This window comes from Dendropsophus ebraccatus, chromosome 3 (genome assembly GCF_027789765.1).
Source record: "Dendropsophus ebraccatus isolate aDenEbr1 chromosome 3, aDenEbr1.pat, whole genome shotgun sequence".
NCBI lineage: Eukaryota > Metazoa > Chordata > Amphibia > Anura > Hylidae > Dendropsophus > Dendropsophus ebraccatus.
The window spans coordinates 126,438,970-126,457,418 of record NC_091456.1 but is presented as its reverse complement, the minus strand read 5'-3'; the positions used below and the strand labels follow the sequence as shown (position 1 = coordinate 126,457,418).

At 40.2% G+C, this 18,449-nt stretch overlaps 1 protein-coding gene across 2 annotated transcripts in view; it reads left to right on the top strand.

The window, feature by feature from the left end:
- The window catches only part of SNX2 (sorting nexin 2), a 49,623-nt gene extending 31,780 nt beyond the window's left edge, over positions 1-17,843 (top strand). For both annotated transcript variants that reach the window (XM_069962650.1, XM_069962651.1), the window contains 9 exons: positions 1,407-1,485; positions 3,409-3,484; positions 6,641-6,754; positions 6,983-7,076; positions 8,274-8,479; positions 10,153-10,296; positions 14,336-14,416; positions 14,541-14,612; positions 17,350-17,843. In XM_069962650.1, coding sequence (XP_069818751.1) covers positions 1,407-1,485; positions 3,409-3,484; positions 6,641-6,754; positions 6,983-7,076; positions 8,274-8,479; positions 10,153-10,296; positions 14,336-14,416; positions 14,541-14,612; positions 17,350-17,400 — 917 coding nt within the window. In that variant the 3' untranslated portion in view covers positions 17,401-17,843. The remainder of the gene's footprint in view (positions 1-1,406; positions 1,486-3,408; positions 3,485-6,640; positions 6,755-6,982; positions 7,077-8,273; positions 8,480-10,152; positions 10,297-14,335; positions 14,417-14,540; positions 14,613-17,349) is intronic.
- The last annotated feature ends 606 nt before the right edge of the window (positions 17,844-18,449 follow it).

The window sequence follows — 18,449 nt, the reverse complement described above, 5'->3', positions numbered from 1 at the left end:
GATGGCAGCCCCCATAACAATGTACAGAAAGTGACTTTAAAAAAAAAAATAATAATAAATAAAATATATATATATATACAGTAAGAAAATAGAAAGAGATTGGAATAAAAGAACAAGTTTTAGTATCTGAATCTTATCAGTAAAAGGAAATTTACTGAAAAGGCGAAAAAGATTTCCTTTACGTGGAAAAGCCCTTTTCATGTATGACGTAAAGTTGTACAGACTGTTGTAGTATTCTATAAGTATGAAGGATAGAAGCGCCAGGAAGCTAACTCAGTGTCTGCTACAGTGATCCCTCCCCTGTACAGTATGCAGTGACCCAGGGTGGGAGTTTAGGAACTAATCTTCATTTTATCACCACTTTTACCAATCAGTAGAGAGGCTAAGGGCCTTAATAGATGGTCAATGCGCCAGGTAAGCAAACGGTGATCGGCTAGATTAGTGATTGCTTACAGAGCTTATTACACAGCTTGATGATCACGTGGCAAGGGCTGCACGGACATTGTTAACTATGTCTGTGCAGCCCTTGCTTTAAATAGAAAATAATAAAGTTTTACTTACCTGTCTATGCTCCCATGTGTCCTCCTGCCTGTTTCCTGCTGATCGTAGCCACCGCTGAAGCTTCTAAACCTGTCTCTGAAATGTATAAATAATATATTAAATAGTAACTGATAGCGTTCCTAGAGGTTTGTCACTAATAATCACAATGTTGTTCACAAGCCGTCAGATATTCTGTGTCAACCGTAAGCCAGTCTCTACAAAGAAAAAAACTAGCAGTACACTAGCATTAGCTCAGAGTTGACAGAGTTCGTAGTCCTTCACTAAAAAACACCCCCGGATTTTGCCACACCAACTCTTACTGCAATTCCTTAGTACCAACAGTTGTATATTGTAGTATGTCATATGCATATTCACTCACCGGCGTCCTGCAGCTTTTGGTTTCTTGATCCGATGTGCTGTGGGTGCAGGGTGGGAGAATATGAATTCATAGTTTGTTTGTACTCACAGAGAGCGCGCCACGCGTTTACTCAATGGCGTTTACTCAATGTTAGTTCACTGCTTTCGGGGAAAGTCCTTCTAAGTTCCGAATATCTACAGAGTCCACATAAGGGTAAGAATGCCTTCTACACGTTTCAAGAGGTACCGCCTCTTTTGGCAAGAACATCTCTGAAGTGACAGGCTGCTCAGCCAATCACTGAATGAGACAGGACAGCACCACAGTCAGTGATTGGCTGAGCGGCCGGTCACTTCAGAGACTAGTGTAGAAGCTTTAGAGGCAGCTCCAGTCAGCAGGGAACAGGCAGGATAACACCAGGGAGTGTGGACAGGTATGTATACATACTTTTATTATTTCGTCTTGATATAGTCTTGATATTACAGTAGTCTAATATTTTTTTATTTTAAAGGCATGACTAAAGTTAAAGTAGGAAAGGAAGACTCCTCATCCAATGAATTTGTTGAAAAGAGAAGAGCTGCTTTGGAAAGGTATTACTGTTTTTTTTATAACTGTTCATCATTATCACTTAGGCCCGATTCACATATGTGCGGACCCGCAATTATAGACAGGAGTGCAGATGTGCATTCGTAACCATCCACATGTGCACAGACCCATTCATATAAATAGGTGATCTGCAACTACGGATGGCACAGTGACTTGACCGTTTAAATTTTTTGTTTTGGTGTGGATCACAGCCCCAACATGGATCCAGAACACCTATGGATGTGTGTATGGGGTCATAGAAATGAACGGGTACTACTTTGGATGTGTGAAAGGGACCTTATTCTGAAATGACAAATTTTAACAAACTTTCTTCTGCTTGTACAGTTATAGTACTGTAGATGTACACTCACCGGCCACTTTATTAGGTACACCTGTCCAACTGCACGTTACCACTTAATTTCTAATCAGCCAATCACATGGCGGCAACTCAGTGCATTTAGGCATGTAGACATGGTCAAGACAATCTCCTGCAGTTCAAACCGAGCATCAGTATGGGGAAGAAAGGTGATTTGAGTGCCTTTGAACGTGGCATGGTTGTTGGTGCCAGAAGGGCTGGTCTGAGTATTTCAGAAACTGCTGATCTACTGGGATTTTCACGCACAACCATCTCTAGGGTTTACAGAGAATGGTCCGAAAAAGAAAAAACATCCAGTGAGCGGCAGTTCTGTGGGCGGAAATGCCTTGTTGATGCCAGAGGTCAGAGGAGAATGGGCAGACTGGTTCGAGCTGATAGAAAGGCAACAGTGACTCAAATAGCCAACAGTTACAACCAAGGTAGGCAGAAGAGCATCTCTGAACGCACAGTACGTCGAACTTTGAGGCAGATGGGCTACAGCAGCAGAAAACCACACCGGGTGCCACTCCTTTCAGCTAAGAACAGGAAACTGAGGCTACAATTTGCACAAGCTCATCGAAATTAAACAGTAGAAGATTGGAAAAACGTTGCCTGGTCGGATGAGTCTCGATTTCTGCTGCGACATTCGGATGGTAGGGTCAGAATTTGGCGCTAACAACATGAAAGCATGGATCCATCCTGCCTTGTATCAACGGTTCAGGCTGATGGTGGTGGTGTCATGGTGAGGGGAATATTTTCTTGGCACACTTTGGGCCCCTTGGTACCAATTGAGCATCGTTGCAACACCACAGCCTACCTGAGTATTGTTGCTGACCATGTCCATCCCTTTATGACCACAATGTACCCAACATCTGATGGCTACTTTCAGCAGGATAATGCGCCATGTCATAAAGCTAGAATCATCTCAGACTGGTTTCTTGAACATGACAATGAGTTCACTGTACTCAAATGGCCTCCACAGTCACCAGATCTCAATCCAATAGAGCATCTTTGGGATGTGGTGGAACGGGAGATTCGCATCATGGATGTGCAGCCGACAAATCTGCGGCAACTGTGTGATGCCATCATGTCAATATGGACCAAAATCTCTGAGGAATGCTTCCAGCACCTTGTTGAATCTTTGCCACGAAGAATTGAGGCAGTTCTGAAGGCAAAAGGGGGTCCAACCCGTTACTAGCATGGTGTACCTAATAAAGTGGCCGGTGAGTGTATATATGCTGTATGTAGTTATTAGACATTTTGTCACTAGCAACTGAAATGAGTCGGCCATTAAGCTGAGTGTTGTACTGTAATAGGTGGCTTTTCTTCTCTTGGTAAAGCCTTGATCAGTGTTTTTTATAGTCTGCTTAAGACCCCATCCTGTACATCAAGAACACCATCAAATCTACAAACTCCTATTTATTCACACTCCTTTTTCACGTCTATAAATAAAAACAAAACCTGAAACTGCTTTGTGAGCAATTTCTGCATACTGGGTGTTGCTTGCTTTGGCGTATGAGGTACAAGGTGATCCTGAGCTTGGCCAGGTTTAATAATGTATTTTTCTCAATAGATATCTTCAGCGAACTGTTAAACACCCCGCACTGTTGCAGGATCCAGATGTTAGACAGTTTTTGGAAAGCTCAGAGGTTGGTATTCACATTTTACAATAGTCTGTAATGGCCCAGTTTCACATATATACGAATGCTAGGATATGTATAAATGCATGGATAGGATATATATTTATGCTAGCTACACAGTACACAAATATACCTTTACTGGAGAACATGACAGGTGCTATACAGTGGCATCCCTTACCCATAGGGATACATTGTTTAAGTAAAATATACTAACCATATATAATATGGTTTATTTCTTTTGTTTGTCACGATGTCCCCTTAGCTAAAAGGCCTCTGGCAGATGGCATATAGTCATCAGTCACCCATAGGGCTTCATTGTAAAAATAAAGTCTACATTAAGGCAGCTTGATAAATCTGGGCCTTACTGTTTTGCTCTGCTTTCTTACTGGATGGCAGAAAATTTTTTTACAAAAAAATTAATTCATTGCTGATGACATATGATAGGACATGACTTCAAACTGCTGCCATAACTACCATAGAAGGACTAGTGCCCTTCATTTCAAGTTGGGGGACAAAATTACCTTCTGGTTTGTAAGGGGATGTTGCCTGAGAAACCAACCTGAAGATTACTGTCTGGAAATGTAATCGCTCAGTCTGCTCAAGGGGTGGGATATGGTTTCATCCTATCACTCCTACTTGCAAGAGGAGTTATCTGCTCCCTGTAATGTTTGGGGGTGTAATTTCCTACTGCTCTGGTATGAAAATCAGTCTACTTCATTTCTGGTCATTGTAATATATTGCTATAGACAGGAGTGGCATCTACGTACTCTGTTTGCATCTATGTACTATGTTTAGTAGGTGTTAAGGTCTGAACCAGACTTTTAAACCCAAACATGCATTACGCTTTCATACAAACATGCATTAAGGGTGCCTTCACACATACCGACTTGCAGCAAAAAACTCGCTGCGAGTTTCTGCTACGAGCCGAGGTCCTGGAAGGCCCCTATCACTACATACAAGCAGTGGTCTGAAAGACCGCTGCGTGTATGTAATGCAGCCGCCCCCTTAACCCCTTCGGCTCCCGCACCGCTGTCTCCATACATTACCTGGCTCTGGCTGCTCTGGGTCCCGGCGTCTTGCTCTGACGCCCAGCCAATCAGTGTGTTGCCCAGCCGCAGCCACTGATTGGCTGGGCGGCAGAGCAGGACCCCGGGACCCCGTGCAGCCAGAGCCAGGTAATGTATGGAGACAGCAGTGCGGGAGCCGAAGGGGTTAAGGGGGCGGCTGCATTACATACACGCAGCGGTCTTTCAGACCACTGCTTGTATGTAGTGATGGGGGCCTTCCAGGACCTCGGCTCATAGCAGAAACTCGCAGCAAGTTTTTTGCTGCGAGTCGGTATGTGTGAAGGCACCCTAAGGCTGTATTATCATAACAATCTGAATTATATAATACTGTATATGGATATGTCACCTATAAATTTGCTAGGAGTCTAGGTAACTGTATGTGTCCTCTGTGGCCACCTCCAAAGAAAATCTCCTAATGCCCTTGGTGAAGAGTCAGAGGCTGAGGTGTCTTCGGTTATATCACATCTTCCTAAAGGAAATCCTTGACTCTCCATCTGTGACTGAAAGGCAGGTCTTGGAGACGTTCTGCGCAGGCGCTTTGTAATGCAATACCACTTCAGCATCCCTGCATTGCAATACATGGTACCTGTGCAGGATTTCTCCAAGACTTGCCTCTTTGTCACAGATGGAGGGGTGGGAATGGCAGGGATTTCCATTGACGAGAGGTGTTGCAGTTATGCAGTTTGACTCTTCATTGGGGGTATTAAAAGCATATTTTATCTCGCTGAAGCCACAGAAGACCCTTATACAAGTATCAAGGCTCCCAGTGATTTTGTAGGTGACAGATATTATATCAGAGATATGAAAACTGTCCTGGAACCCTTGGCAATAATGGATAAGAAAACAAAGTGCTTACAGCTTTAAATAGTGTTACCGATTCCTTTCTGCACACCATACCAGTGTAAATATTTACCAGGTACCTAGCTTGTCTTTTGTTCTAGAAAAGGAAACTCCTACTAAACAAGAGTTTGACATTTTAGTAGCGGTCCTTTATTCACTAATAAACTTTTTTACAGTAAACATGGACGTGCAAATATTTACATGCATTTATTCTAAGTGCTAACATACCTTGCCGAACAGTATATAGAGTGTTTGTTTTATTTCTCTGTTTTATTTTTTTTTTATTTTTTGTTGAAAGGGCAACATATGTGGTTGTGTGGCATACCTGTGAAATTGTCTGTGCCATAGGTCAGGAACATTTCTTGAATGACACCTGGGATATACAGAAAAAAAATTGATGTGAAAAAATCCACAGTTTACTAAACATTCATTGGAAGGAACCACTTTTGAATTGGCTTGTAGTTTAGATGGCAGATGGTGCCACAAGCTGTACCAAATGAGTCTGAAAGCAGTTATCCAGGATTAAAAAAAAAAAACTGGAGGTTTTTTTTTGTTTTTTTTTTTTTAAACAGGGTTACACCTTTTCTCAGGTTGTGTATGGTATTACAGCTAAGCGTTATTCACTTCAATGGAACTGAGCTGCAATGCCTGATGTACTACTCACAATCTGTGGACAACAGTGGTGCTGTTTCTGAAAGATAGCGACAGTATTTTTCTCATCCTGGATAACTCCTTTAAATACAAATACCCTTTCTGTCTTTATTGTGTATCTTTAGTTTGCATAAGATCTTTATAAAAATCCAAGAGTAGTGGTCCTGCTGACCGAGCCTCCAGCTTACTTCTGTGTCTGCCTCAGTCATTATCTTCCATTATGTGTAATTTTTTACTATTCTTGTTAAAGCAGGTCTCTGCATTCTCCATAGTTGGTGTATTTTTTTTGTCTTAACACAAAGTGATGGAAGACCTGTGCTGGCTACCTGATTTAGCCATTTTAAGCTTTGAGAGTCTCTTTTTATTGACCTTTGGCAACCACCACATTTGTTCATCTATATGTAAAAGTAGTAAATGAAATTCTGCATTTTTTTCCTGTTTTCCACAGGGACGGGAAAGGCAGTAAATCAGCAAAAATGAGTTTACTCTGTATTGAAATGTAATATAGTGGAGAAAATGTAACATCCTTTTTATTTGTGCTTTGATACTTGTATAAGGCTGTAACCTTTAACCGCTTTGTTTGCCCTTATTTGTCATTCAATTGCAGCTGCCGCGAGCGGTTAGCACCCAGGCGTTGAGTGGAGCAGGATTATTGAGGATGGTAAACAAGGCTGCAGACGCTGTCAACAAAATGACAATCAAGATGAATGAATCGGATGCCGTAAGAGCTGACTTTTTTTGATTTGTATAATGATGGCCATTGGAGGTTAAACAATCGCATTTTAAGCTCATAGACATAGAGTGTAGGATAATTTACCTTTTGACTCAATTCTCCTCAGTCTGTTGAGCGACATAGTTGTACATAGCTTGTCAACCACTAGTAAATCTAATATAACATAGTTTTTGTACCTTGATAAATTGGACCTTTTTCATTTTTCTTCACTGTCAGTGGTTTGAAGAAAAGCAGCAGCAATTTGAGAATCTAGATCAACAACTTAGGAAACTGCATGCCAATGTCGAAGCCTTGGTCTGCCACCGAAAAGGTTTGCTTCCTTGCTTTCTTGCAGAGCATGGGTGTTTTGGTTTATTATTTTATACATTTCGATTCTATTCTAGTAAATTATGAAAGTCTGTACATGGTTCTATGTCCATTGAAATGTAGTAGCACAAGTTAAAGGTAGCAGAGGAGTTCAAGCAACCTTATTGTAAGGTACAAGCATAGCCTAAAACTGGCCATGCACATTAGATACTTCATGGCTGAACCTGCCAAATGTGGGCAACTTTTTAATAAGTTATCCTATAGTAGAGCGGATTCAGCAGTGGGATATCACATTGTTTTTGGACAAGAGGTATCTGCCAGTGGCTTACCCATATTTAAAATGTATGTCCCTCTTATAGCTTTACTCTCTTTTCAGTAAATTTTGACATGTCAAAAGTAAATAATCTCGCTCTTTAAAACCTGTTGCAATCCTAAAAAACAGCCAGGGGATAGTTCTTGGCAGTGTATTCAACTCACTAGCAGGCAAAACACATGGCCCCTTCGTGCCACTTTTTAAAGTGGTGTTCCTGTATTACAAAAATTTTTTATTTAACGCAGAAGGATCGGTAAAAAAAAAAATGATACTTGCCTGCATCAGTCCCCTACAGCTCCTGTTCCAGCACCTTCTGTTCCTCCACTCATTACCACGTGTCCTATTTCAGTCAGTGATTGGCAGAGTGGGTAGGCCCTGCTGAGATATCTCATCATAAGACCCTTTTACAGAGGCCGAATATTAATTCCTAGGAAAGCTCATTTACCTGATAATCAACCTGTATAAATGGACCAGAGATCACCCAAATGAACAAACGCTCCTTGACTGATTTGATTGTTTGTAAAATGAGTATTATCAGCCGCATTTTTCTCTTGTCTAAAAAGATGTTCAGCCAATAACAGTGCATTTAAATGGATGCACAAACGATACAGTGATTGTTTGTGTCTTTAATTGTGCTGTGTAAAGCCACAGCATGTGAGCACTGATCTCGCTGATCAGCTCCTATTGAGTCACCACATGGGAAACAAGGGAACAAAAGGCGCAGAAACAGGGGCTGCAGGAGACCTGGGGTAGACAAGTATCAATAATTTTTTTTATTGTTACTGCGCACTCAGATATATAATCCCTTTTAATATTTCTGTGTGTATGGGTTAAATTTTAACTATAGAGAAAATATCTGAGATGTTACTTGTTCTCTTTTATCAATAGAGCTGTCAGCCAATACAGCTGCGTTTGCAAAGAGTGCTGCTATGCTGGGCAATTCTGAGGATCACACTGCACTGTCTCGAGCTTTATCGCAGCTGGCAGAAGTAGAAGAAAAGATAGACCAGTTACATCAGGAGCAGGCATTTGCTGACTTTTATGTGTTTTCAGAACTCCTCAGTGACTACATCCGACTCATTGCTGCTGTGAAAGTAAGTGGATTGTGCGATCTGTAGTAATAAAGCAAAATGTGCTTTTCTTGTGTAGATTTATGTAAATGTTATGTAAATAAGACTAGTTAGCATGACCGTAATATGGTACTAGTAATCCACTGCTGTTGTTCTCAGCTTTGCTCTAATAGTATCCACTCCTTAAGGAAGGCTTTCCAAATCTTGGCAGTCTATTCAGCTATAAGAGTGTAAGGTCAGCCAATGGGACATTTAGCTATAGCCCCTAATTCTCAATAAATTGTCCAATATATATATCCTAAAGATATTTGATGGGGCTGAACTTAGGACTTTAATTACACCAGTGTCCATTCCATAGTGAAAGTACTCAGGTTTCTAGATTGGTATGTTCTAGCCTTAGGATTCCCTACCACTCTAAGGAGGGTGTATATAGGCCACGCTATAACGAATAGTCAAAGAGTTTGATAACATAACTTGCTTGGTGCCATCTGAATACAATATACACTAGATAAGATGTCAAAAGTTATTTATAAAATAAATATCTGTTTTTCATGTTTCAAAACCTCAGATATAATTCTTGGGTGGTTTATATATGCTATATATAGAGGAAGACAATGAAATCGGTTAGCTGAGCATTTCTCCCTTTTTTTTCCAGCGATTGGTGGTGGATCTATGTACCCTGACCATAAACCAATCAAATCTTTCAATTTTCTTTTCTTTGTGACTGTAATAAGCATGTAATAATTGCTTATGAAAGTTACCTATGGGGACTTAAAATGGGTATTAAAAAAATGATATATTTTTTTTAAACTCTTACCATTGTAAAAGTTCAAATCACCTGCATTTTCCCATTCTCTGTATATAAAATATGTAACCTTAAAAAAAAATAAACATAATTGGTATCACTGCATGCAAATTTGTCAGAACTATTAAATATACAGTTATTGATCCCGCACATGTACAAAGTCACATCTCAGGTATAATAATGGTAAAAATAAGTAGAACAGAACTAAAACTATACTGTAAATTGGGTATCACTGTAATCATCCTGACCTGAGGCATATTTACAACTGAAGATTAGTGGATTGCAGAGAAAGCATTACTGTAAATTCACTAATCAGCCGCCTTCCATTTAACTGCTGGAAGAAGCTGGCTCCAGCCCTGGAAAACTTCTCAGCTTTTCCCAGCACCCAGGGTCGTTCTTAGCATTCACTTCAGTGCAAAACATTTCACTATGAAAACAGCCATGGTTTTAATTGAAAAAAACGGTCGTTCTTTTTATAAAATGTATGTTGTGTGAACATAGCATAAACATGTAGTCCCATTAGAATAATGTTGGAATACTGTAGATGTATTTTAAAGAACAATCTCTCTGAAGGTCCTTCCTGCAATTGAAGGCGGTATCTGTGAAGAAAACAGTGCAGACTACCCCCCCCCCCCCCCCATGTTTTACCCGACACCACACGGACCATAAGACGTTATGTTCTGTTATGTTAAGTCATGCTATACCACTCTATGTTAAATGTGACACCTATGTCATACTCTTCTATGTACTAGTGACTACTACCTGTTATGCATATACTGTCATTTTACAACTCACGCTTATATGTTGGTATTAAAACTAAATAAAAAGAAAGTTGATAAAAAGAGGAATACTGTAGATGAATGCAGACTCTCATTGCTTATTTATTTCCTAGGGTGTGTTTGATCAACGAATGAAGTGTTGGCAAAAGTGGCAAGATACCCAGGTTAACCTGCAGAAGAAACGGGAGGCAGAGGCCAAGCTCCAGATTGCTAACAAACCAGACAAACTACAGCAAGCAAAAGATGAGATCCGAGAGGTATAGCTTTTCCTACAGCATTGATTGCAAAGTTTTTTTTTTCTGACTACTTTTTCCCATTGACACTCACTAAAAGCTTATGCAGTTATGTGCAAGAGCAGCCAGCAGCACCAACCCCAGATTGCTGAACTACCTGTTATCTTTCCTATTTTCCTTTTGTGCTTTTTGTTACGAGTTTAACCAATTGTGTTTAGTGTAGCGTTTTTACATTTTACCAATGCAAACATTGATGACATTTCACGTTTATACCAAATTTTAGCCTTGCAATCCAATGTTCTGCCTTGTGTGAGAGTGTATGTACTAGTTTACATATTTTGGCGTTTTTGATAATGATGAAAGCAAAATGCTTAACACAATGAATTTCTGATCATTTCTTCCCATGCTTCATGAAGGAGATTGAAGAGGTAGGATACAAATAATCATTCACTATTCTCTAGTCGATTGTAAAGCTTGTGTGTTGGTGCCTGTATAGTTATCCATTATATCTGATGTGTTGTAGTTCTGTGCATCTCATCTGTTCTGTGTCTGTACTTTGACTTGACATCTATAATGAAAAATGTCATATCTAGGCTGTACCGGACAGCTTTACTGCTAAAAGTCTATCCACACGATTGTTGTAGATTGACACTTCCAGCACGTGGCTTGTGGCTTTTCTCCATTGTGTAGATGTCTTTTTACTTTAAATGAATGTGAGAAACAGACGGTTATAGAAATTAATGCAAAAAAATTTTTCGGGACACAGCCCAAGTAAACAGTCAAGTACAGTCAACAAGCCAATCCTGATAACAATTGTAGCATCTATATAGCAATAAAAGAGGAGAAATCCAATACACATAGGCATGTAACTATAACATGTTGTCCTTGTTAAAGGGGTTATCCAGCGCTAAAAACATGCTCACTTTCTATCAGAGACAGCCCCGCTCTTGTCTCCAACTTGGGTGGGGTTTTGCTGCTCAGTTCCATTGAAGTGAATGGAGCTTGGAGGGGGCGAAGGGGAAGTACGTTGGGGGGGGGGGGGTAGATTAAAGGAGAAGCCTGTCGATTTTTAAAGCCAAAAGGGAGGTGGAAATTGATTACAAGTAGTAACTTTCCAACCTGTGGAGACAGGGGGATCTGACTCCTTACACACCATGCATAGAGCTTGGAGTCAGGTTGGATTTTCCACTGTAAGATGCTGTAAGCAGATGGCAATAACTTAGAGGGAGGGTCAGTTTGCACTGCAAGAGTTTCCAGGGGGGGTGGGGTGCTTTCCACCAAACATTCTCAAAGAGGAGAATAAGTCCAGATATGAACAAAGCTGAAAATACTCCATCCAAGACAATCTACGTTTCGGGCAGGAGTCGCCAATCTGAGCTAGAGGAGGAAGCGAAGATCATTCCTGTGTTATCTGGCCTAGTCTTGTGTAAGAGGCTCTATCCCATGCAAGAAAGAAAGACTTAAATAATGCAGAGGGCTAGTCTGGGGTATCAAACAAAGGAGCCATTGGTTCCGGTCTATGATAGATAGCTAAGAGAGTGGCCCTTTCCCAGAGTAGCAAGAAATGTCTAGTCAAGAGAGAGGGAAGGAAGCATATAGGGAGTTGTGGCTCCTATCTATCCAAGGTAATGACGTTAAGGACCAGGGAGACAAGCGTCTTCAAGGTGAACCTATTGCTTGCGATCATTCGAACAATCGCAATCCACCCTCCTCACAACAGCAGCTTGATGGTAATGGCACATATTGGGAAGACCTGCCCCACCTAGGCGTGCACAATGTTTTAAATCTAATTTGGGGATGTGTGGTGCCCCATATAAATTTGCTGATAGCTTTAAGTTGGCAAAAAATGCTTTGGGTAGATGTTTACATGATATATTTTGGCTTTGGAATTGTATTGTCATATACAGTACACTGAGGGATCTAGTGATCTGAGTGACTTTGAAAAAGACACATCCATACCGATCGGGAGAACAAGCAGGGAGAAGACATGCTGCGGCGTGTTCTCTCCCCGCTGTGTTCCCCTGATCGATACAGGTCTGAACACTCAGACCCAAACTGATCAAATTTTTTGACATTTTTTTATGACATGTGAAAAGTTTTTTGAAACGACAGGTACACTTTAAGGAGAGGATTTTCATATAATGTGTATAGGTACCTTAGTTTGCATCTTCACAGTAGCTATTTACTTTATGGCTTAAAGATAACTTCAGTGGGCTGTTGAAAACATGTTAGTAACAATATCAAATGTGCCCCACTGCCAAAAGCCATCCTGTCCATATGGGCTCAATATTCCTGAAGAATAATTTCAAAATCTAGTGGAATCTATACCATGTCAGATTGCTGCAGTTCTGAAGGCCAAAGGAGCTCCAAAACACCACCAAGAAGGGTGCATATTAAAAAGTGGTCTTTTAGTGTATATTCTGTATTTTAGGTAATTTGTGTACTAACTCCAAAAAAATACATTCTTTTACACCTCTATTCAAATTTTTCTTTGATGGTTCTTGAAATTGTTTGCTAGACTTGTAAAGGAGGTGCTGCTGGTTCCTCTTATAACCACACAATTGTATATTTGCTGTAAAACATACCTATCACTTTGACAGTGCAGCCGGAGACATAAAAAAAACTCTTGCAGGTACGCGATCTATGTAATGCGGGCATTAGACGTAATTCCTGGAAGCGCCATGGACTGCTTTGTAAGTGTATTAAAATGCAGTCTATGGTGCTTCCTTGAGTTCCATCCCTACTCACACCAGAAGAGGACAGCGTATATGCAGTTTTCCAATGTATCCTGCTGCGCTGTCCAAGTGATAGGTATGTTTTGTATTTTATAAAGCCTCATTAACATCTGCATTGGAGGCTGTGTTTGGGGCCTCAATAGCAGATTCCGGTTAAGGGTGCCAAAGAGACGTGGATGGTCCATTGCAGAATAGACTCCATTGGATCCCATTGACTTAAATAGATACCAGATGGAAACCCAACCAACCCTATTAAAGAGGATTTGACCACCCTGGCCCATGACCAAGATGGCCACATAATGTCTGTAGGCCTGTCTCTGTACTCACATACACAGAGCAACACACAGGTATGTGGTAGTACACTCCTCTCCTCTCCCCGCTCATGCTCTTGATTAGCTGTGGTCGGAACACTCAGATCACATGTCTCTGGGACAGGTAGCTTTTAAGTATTTCCCCATGGATTTGCAGCAGGCCTGTGTTAACATATCTTGAATGTGGTGAGTAGCCAAACGTGAACTAGGTGTTTTCCTACAGAGCAATAGGCAATGCAATAATGTAATCTTGAATGTTGATGTTGTATATGTGCCTACATGTCTGTTGTGTTCTGTGTGTATAGTGCATTTGAGTTATGCTCATTATTCAGCAGACCAAAGATTCATATATTACAGCGTACCTATGGCCAAAAATGAAAACTTCTGAGTGCTCTTGAATCTACATTTGCAGGAGCTGTCTTCCAGTTCATGTATCAGTTGTTTGTGAAACATGAGAGGGGACACTGTGACATCACTGAGTGATAGATCCATGAAGGGCTATACATATATGGCATATAATTCTTTTTAAAATTTGAATATGAGGTATTATATATCTTTTAGTTTTAGTGTCATATATGTGATGTTTCCTCACTTTTACTAGTCATTAGCTTCACCTATTCTGACGAACCTACAAGCAAGGAAGTCATAATTACATATTGTTGGTAATGAATGATCAGGCCCTTCCATAGCAAACTGGCATGAGCGAATCTAAGACATATCAGCGTAACTTACTTAAAATGCATTTAATAAGCTGCTGAAGGTTTTATAAATGTTTGTAGCAAAGTTCCAGTATGACACCCCTTTTACCAACCTGAAGGTGAAATCCAGGGAGTCTGAAAATAGGGCCTCCAATTATGTAAGAAACTAAAGATTTGTATAGCTAGTGCAGTGATCCAGTTCCTAGTGACTCTGTATGTTTTATATTTTGTCTTGTACTACAACATACTTGTGTATTTTGGACACAGATGACTAAATATTTTACAATATTTAATATGAACACTTTTCTTGTCTTCCCAGTTGGAGGAAAAAGTTCAGCAAGGAGAGAGAGATTTTGAACAGATCTCTAAAACTATTCGCAAGGAAGTAGGAAGATTTGAGGTATAACCCTAAGTTTAGGTCTTACAGTTATTTTATAGACCAAGTATTCTATATGTTAATAATGTATGCATGTAATGTGAGATTTTACAATAGACCATTTTTTCCCTTTTCTCTTACCCTTTAGAAAGAGCGTGTGAAAGACTTTAAAACTGTTATTATCAAGTATTTAGAATCATTAGTACAAACACAACAACAGGTAAATACAAATCTTTTTTGATTTCATGTTTATCATATGGAAGATTATTTGAGTCAGTATTGCAAAAATAATTAGCCCTGGTGCCTTAAAGTAACATTCCATTAATGAAACTACTGCAACCTTAATGTCTAGAGGGCTTTTGGTCAAAGTTCCTCAAATTTCCCCTCTTGACATTTATGGCAGATCCACAGAATATGCTATAAATGTCCTTAACCGGGTTAATTTTCATTTTTGTGTTTGTTTTTTCCTCCTTGTGTATATAAGGCCATAGCAGTTGCATTTTTACACCTACAGACCCACATGCACCCTTATTTTTTGCGTCACTAATTGTACTTTGCAATGACAGGCTGAATTTTTGCATAAAATATGCTCCGAAACCAGAAAAAAATTATAAGCGCAGTAAAATTGAAAAAAAAACCTGCAATTCTTTTTCTTTGGGGGGGCTTCGTTTTTACGCCATGTGTCCTATGGAAAAACTGACATGTTATATATGTGGTAGTATTGGGGGGGGGAAATCCCCCACTAGACACCAGGGAGAGCGCTCACATACACTATTCAAATGCAGCTGTCAGCTTTGACCTGCGGTCCCTGGCTACACATAGCAACCGCAGACTGCAGAGAGGGCTCACGCCGGGAGCCCTCTCTGATCCCCCTTAACGGCCGCATGACGGCTGTATAGCCGACATGCGTCGTTAAGGGGTTAAGATGCAACTTCCACATAGGTGCCTCTCCTCTACCCCCTATGGTCTCTTTCCAGCAGTTGAAGGCACTTTTGGTGCCAAAAAACAGCTGAGCTGCTTCCCAACTACCTCTTGATACTAGCAAAAAAAAAGGGAGGATACAGCTCGCCCAAAACAGTGTGTTCACAGCAGCGGTTGAAAGTCTATGTAGGTACACAAGCTCGTAGGCGTGGACCAGACTCCTCGATACTGGTAAGTGGTGGAGCACAGGATTGTACAGCATCTGCTGCAGATTTGATGGCGCAGATTTGAAGTTGCAGAATTAATGCAAAGTAACTCTGGGCCATCAAATCTGCTGCGGATCTGCTGCAGATTCAAATCTGCGCCATCAAATCTGCTGCAGATCCTGTACGTGTGAACGCACCCTAAAAGTGAAAGTAAGTTGGAGCTTTAGGGTGAGTTCAAACGTACAGGATCTGCAGTAGACAGATCTGCAGATTTGATGGCGCAGATTTGATTTCCTTTGAATTTGCAACTTCAAATCTGCACCATCAAATCTGCTGCAGATCCTGTACGTGTGAACCCATCCTTAAAGGAGTTGGTCCGCCAAAGAGCAGCATCTTTGTAAGTGCTCGTTCACACAGAGCAAAAGCAGCAGAATTTCTGCGCTGAATCAGCGCTGAAATTTCAGTCGTTAAAATAGGTGCAGAGCTAATTTCCATTGTGTTGAATGAAAATTCTGCTCTGCAGTTCACACGGTGGAATTTCCGCACTGAACTAATCCGCTTTCCGCCAAAAGAATGAACATGTTCATTCTTCCGCTAGCGTAAGCCTATACAAATCAATGGGGCTCTGATTTTCTGTTTCAGCGCGGAATACGTGCGTATTCAGCGCGTAATACAAGTGGAAATTACGCGCTGAATCAATGGGGAGAAAAGGGGGGAGGAGGAATCTAGTATATATTCTGGTATAGTCTAGTTTACTCGCCAAATACTCTCTGAATGCATGCGGATTCAGCGCGGATTCCTCGAGTATTCCGCGCTGAATTTGTCAAGAGCTGATTACGAGCTGAACACTTTCCTAGCGGAATATGCAGGGATTCTGCTTACATTCTGCTCGGAATTCAGCGTCAGTTGATTTCAGGCGGAAATATTTCCTTGCATAATCCGCCCCTTTTGCTCTGTGTGAACGTAGCCTTATGCCTTGCTGGAGTATATAGACGTCAGAGTCTCCATAGTTGTAAACTGAAAACTGTTTTTAAAAGCCAGAGCTCAACTTCTAAGAAAGCATACTTAAAATGGCCATATTAAAAGAAAAAAAAATGTGAAAAAGGCAAAGAATATAATGTGTGACATTTTTTGCTTTTTGCATTTAGTTTTTTTGGAGGTGTATTTTACAGCTCAAAATAATGCTCCAACACTTAATTTCTTCATGTTGCTGAATTCCAACAGTGCCACTGTAGTTACTGGATTGTTTTCCTTTGTACAGAAGCATGTACTGATAATAAGTGGCTTCCTCTAGCCAGGCATGTCTGTTATGCAGGACTATGACTGTCCTAGTCCAGGACTGGGACCACATTCATCCATGTATATTATAGACATTAGTAACTATGGAGCAGTGACCATTACAGAATGACTTTTCTAGTTATTAAAAATATTGTACCTTTTTTTTTTTTTTTTTTTTTTTTTTTTTTTTTTTTAATGACTACTCATATCTAAACACTACAATTAGAGTGCATTCACACATTCCACATTCAGTCCATGAAACATGGGTGGTGAATGCCTGTCCTGGACTGTTTCCTCACACGGCATGATGTATCAATATCATGACGGGAGCGGGGAAACAGAATCTCTGCGGCACTGTAATGACAAACAGTTTCCCTGCTCCCAGCATGATATTGATACATTGTGCCATGCAAGGAAACAGTCCAGCACTGGCATGTACAGTCTGTCTCGTTCATGTTTCACGGACAGAACACGGAACCTGTGAATACAGCCTTATTGTTACTAAATTTACATATCACATTTAATTATTTCCTACTCTCTTTCCTCCTCTAGCTAATAAAGTATTGGGAAGCATTTCTACCTGAAGCCAAAGCTATAGCCTAGAATGAAGACTATTCCACATTCAGATCATCAATTGACATTCACTGCATTCCACAATACAATTGTGTTTCAAATCAAAGAAAATATCAAGATAAACCACTCTATATTTTATTAACATGTGGCTTCTTTTTATATACTATTGCTTTTTAATAAGAGTGCTGCATGTCCTGACCCATTCCAATGGACTGTGGCATGATATTCTGCAATATTTTGCTGAATTGAACACTAATGTGTCTTACTATTTTGCATTTATCAAGTGCAGATGAAAGCAAGAAAGTTTTATTTTGAAGTATTTTCTTTGAAAAATCAGTTCTGTCAAATGATATTAGCTTATCTTTATGAAGCAAATTCTTGTTGCATTTATAAGTGTTCACTTACACATTCCTGTACAGATATTATGATTTTGTGATTATTATAATAAAGGTATATTCCTTGTGAAAAGCTCACTTTTTCTTTTGTGTCTGGTTTATGTGGATATTGTATTGGGAGTCCAGAGCCATTCAAGTAGTTTAAACTACAAATAATGCCCAGCCAGGTATATCAAATCTCTCTTATAAACACACACACGCATTAGAAAAATATATATAATACCTAGTGAGTGGGGGATGGAGGTCAGCCATAGATACTGAAATATGTAAAAAGCACAGATAAACAGTCTGTGCTAATGGATCCCTTTATATTAATGCAGTAGAAATATTAGCCCTGATCATCCAGTGTTTCAATGCATACCCCATTCATAGGGACATATTATCACTGGTAACTAGTGGACTTAGCAGTAGCTGCTTCTCTGTGGCTGGCAACCTCTAACCCAACACCTTAACACATGTTTTAGCCATGTTTCCAAACTTGGTAAGTTGGCAATACCCATTTAACTTTATTTTAAAGGGGTTTTGTGATAAAAAACCTTTTGTGCTCCCCCAGCGATCTCCACAGAGAGGGAATGGAGGTCAGACCCCCAACAATCTCTTACTTGCCCCCTATCCTGTACACAATTGCAAACCCCCTTTTAGCCTTTAGAGGACCAGGCCAATTTAAATTTTTGCGTTTTTCAT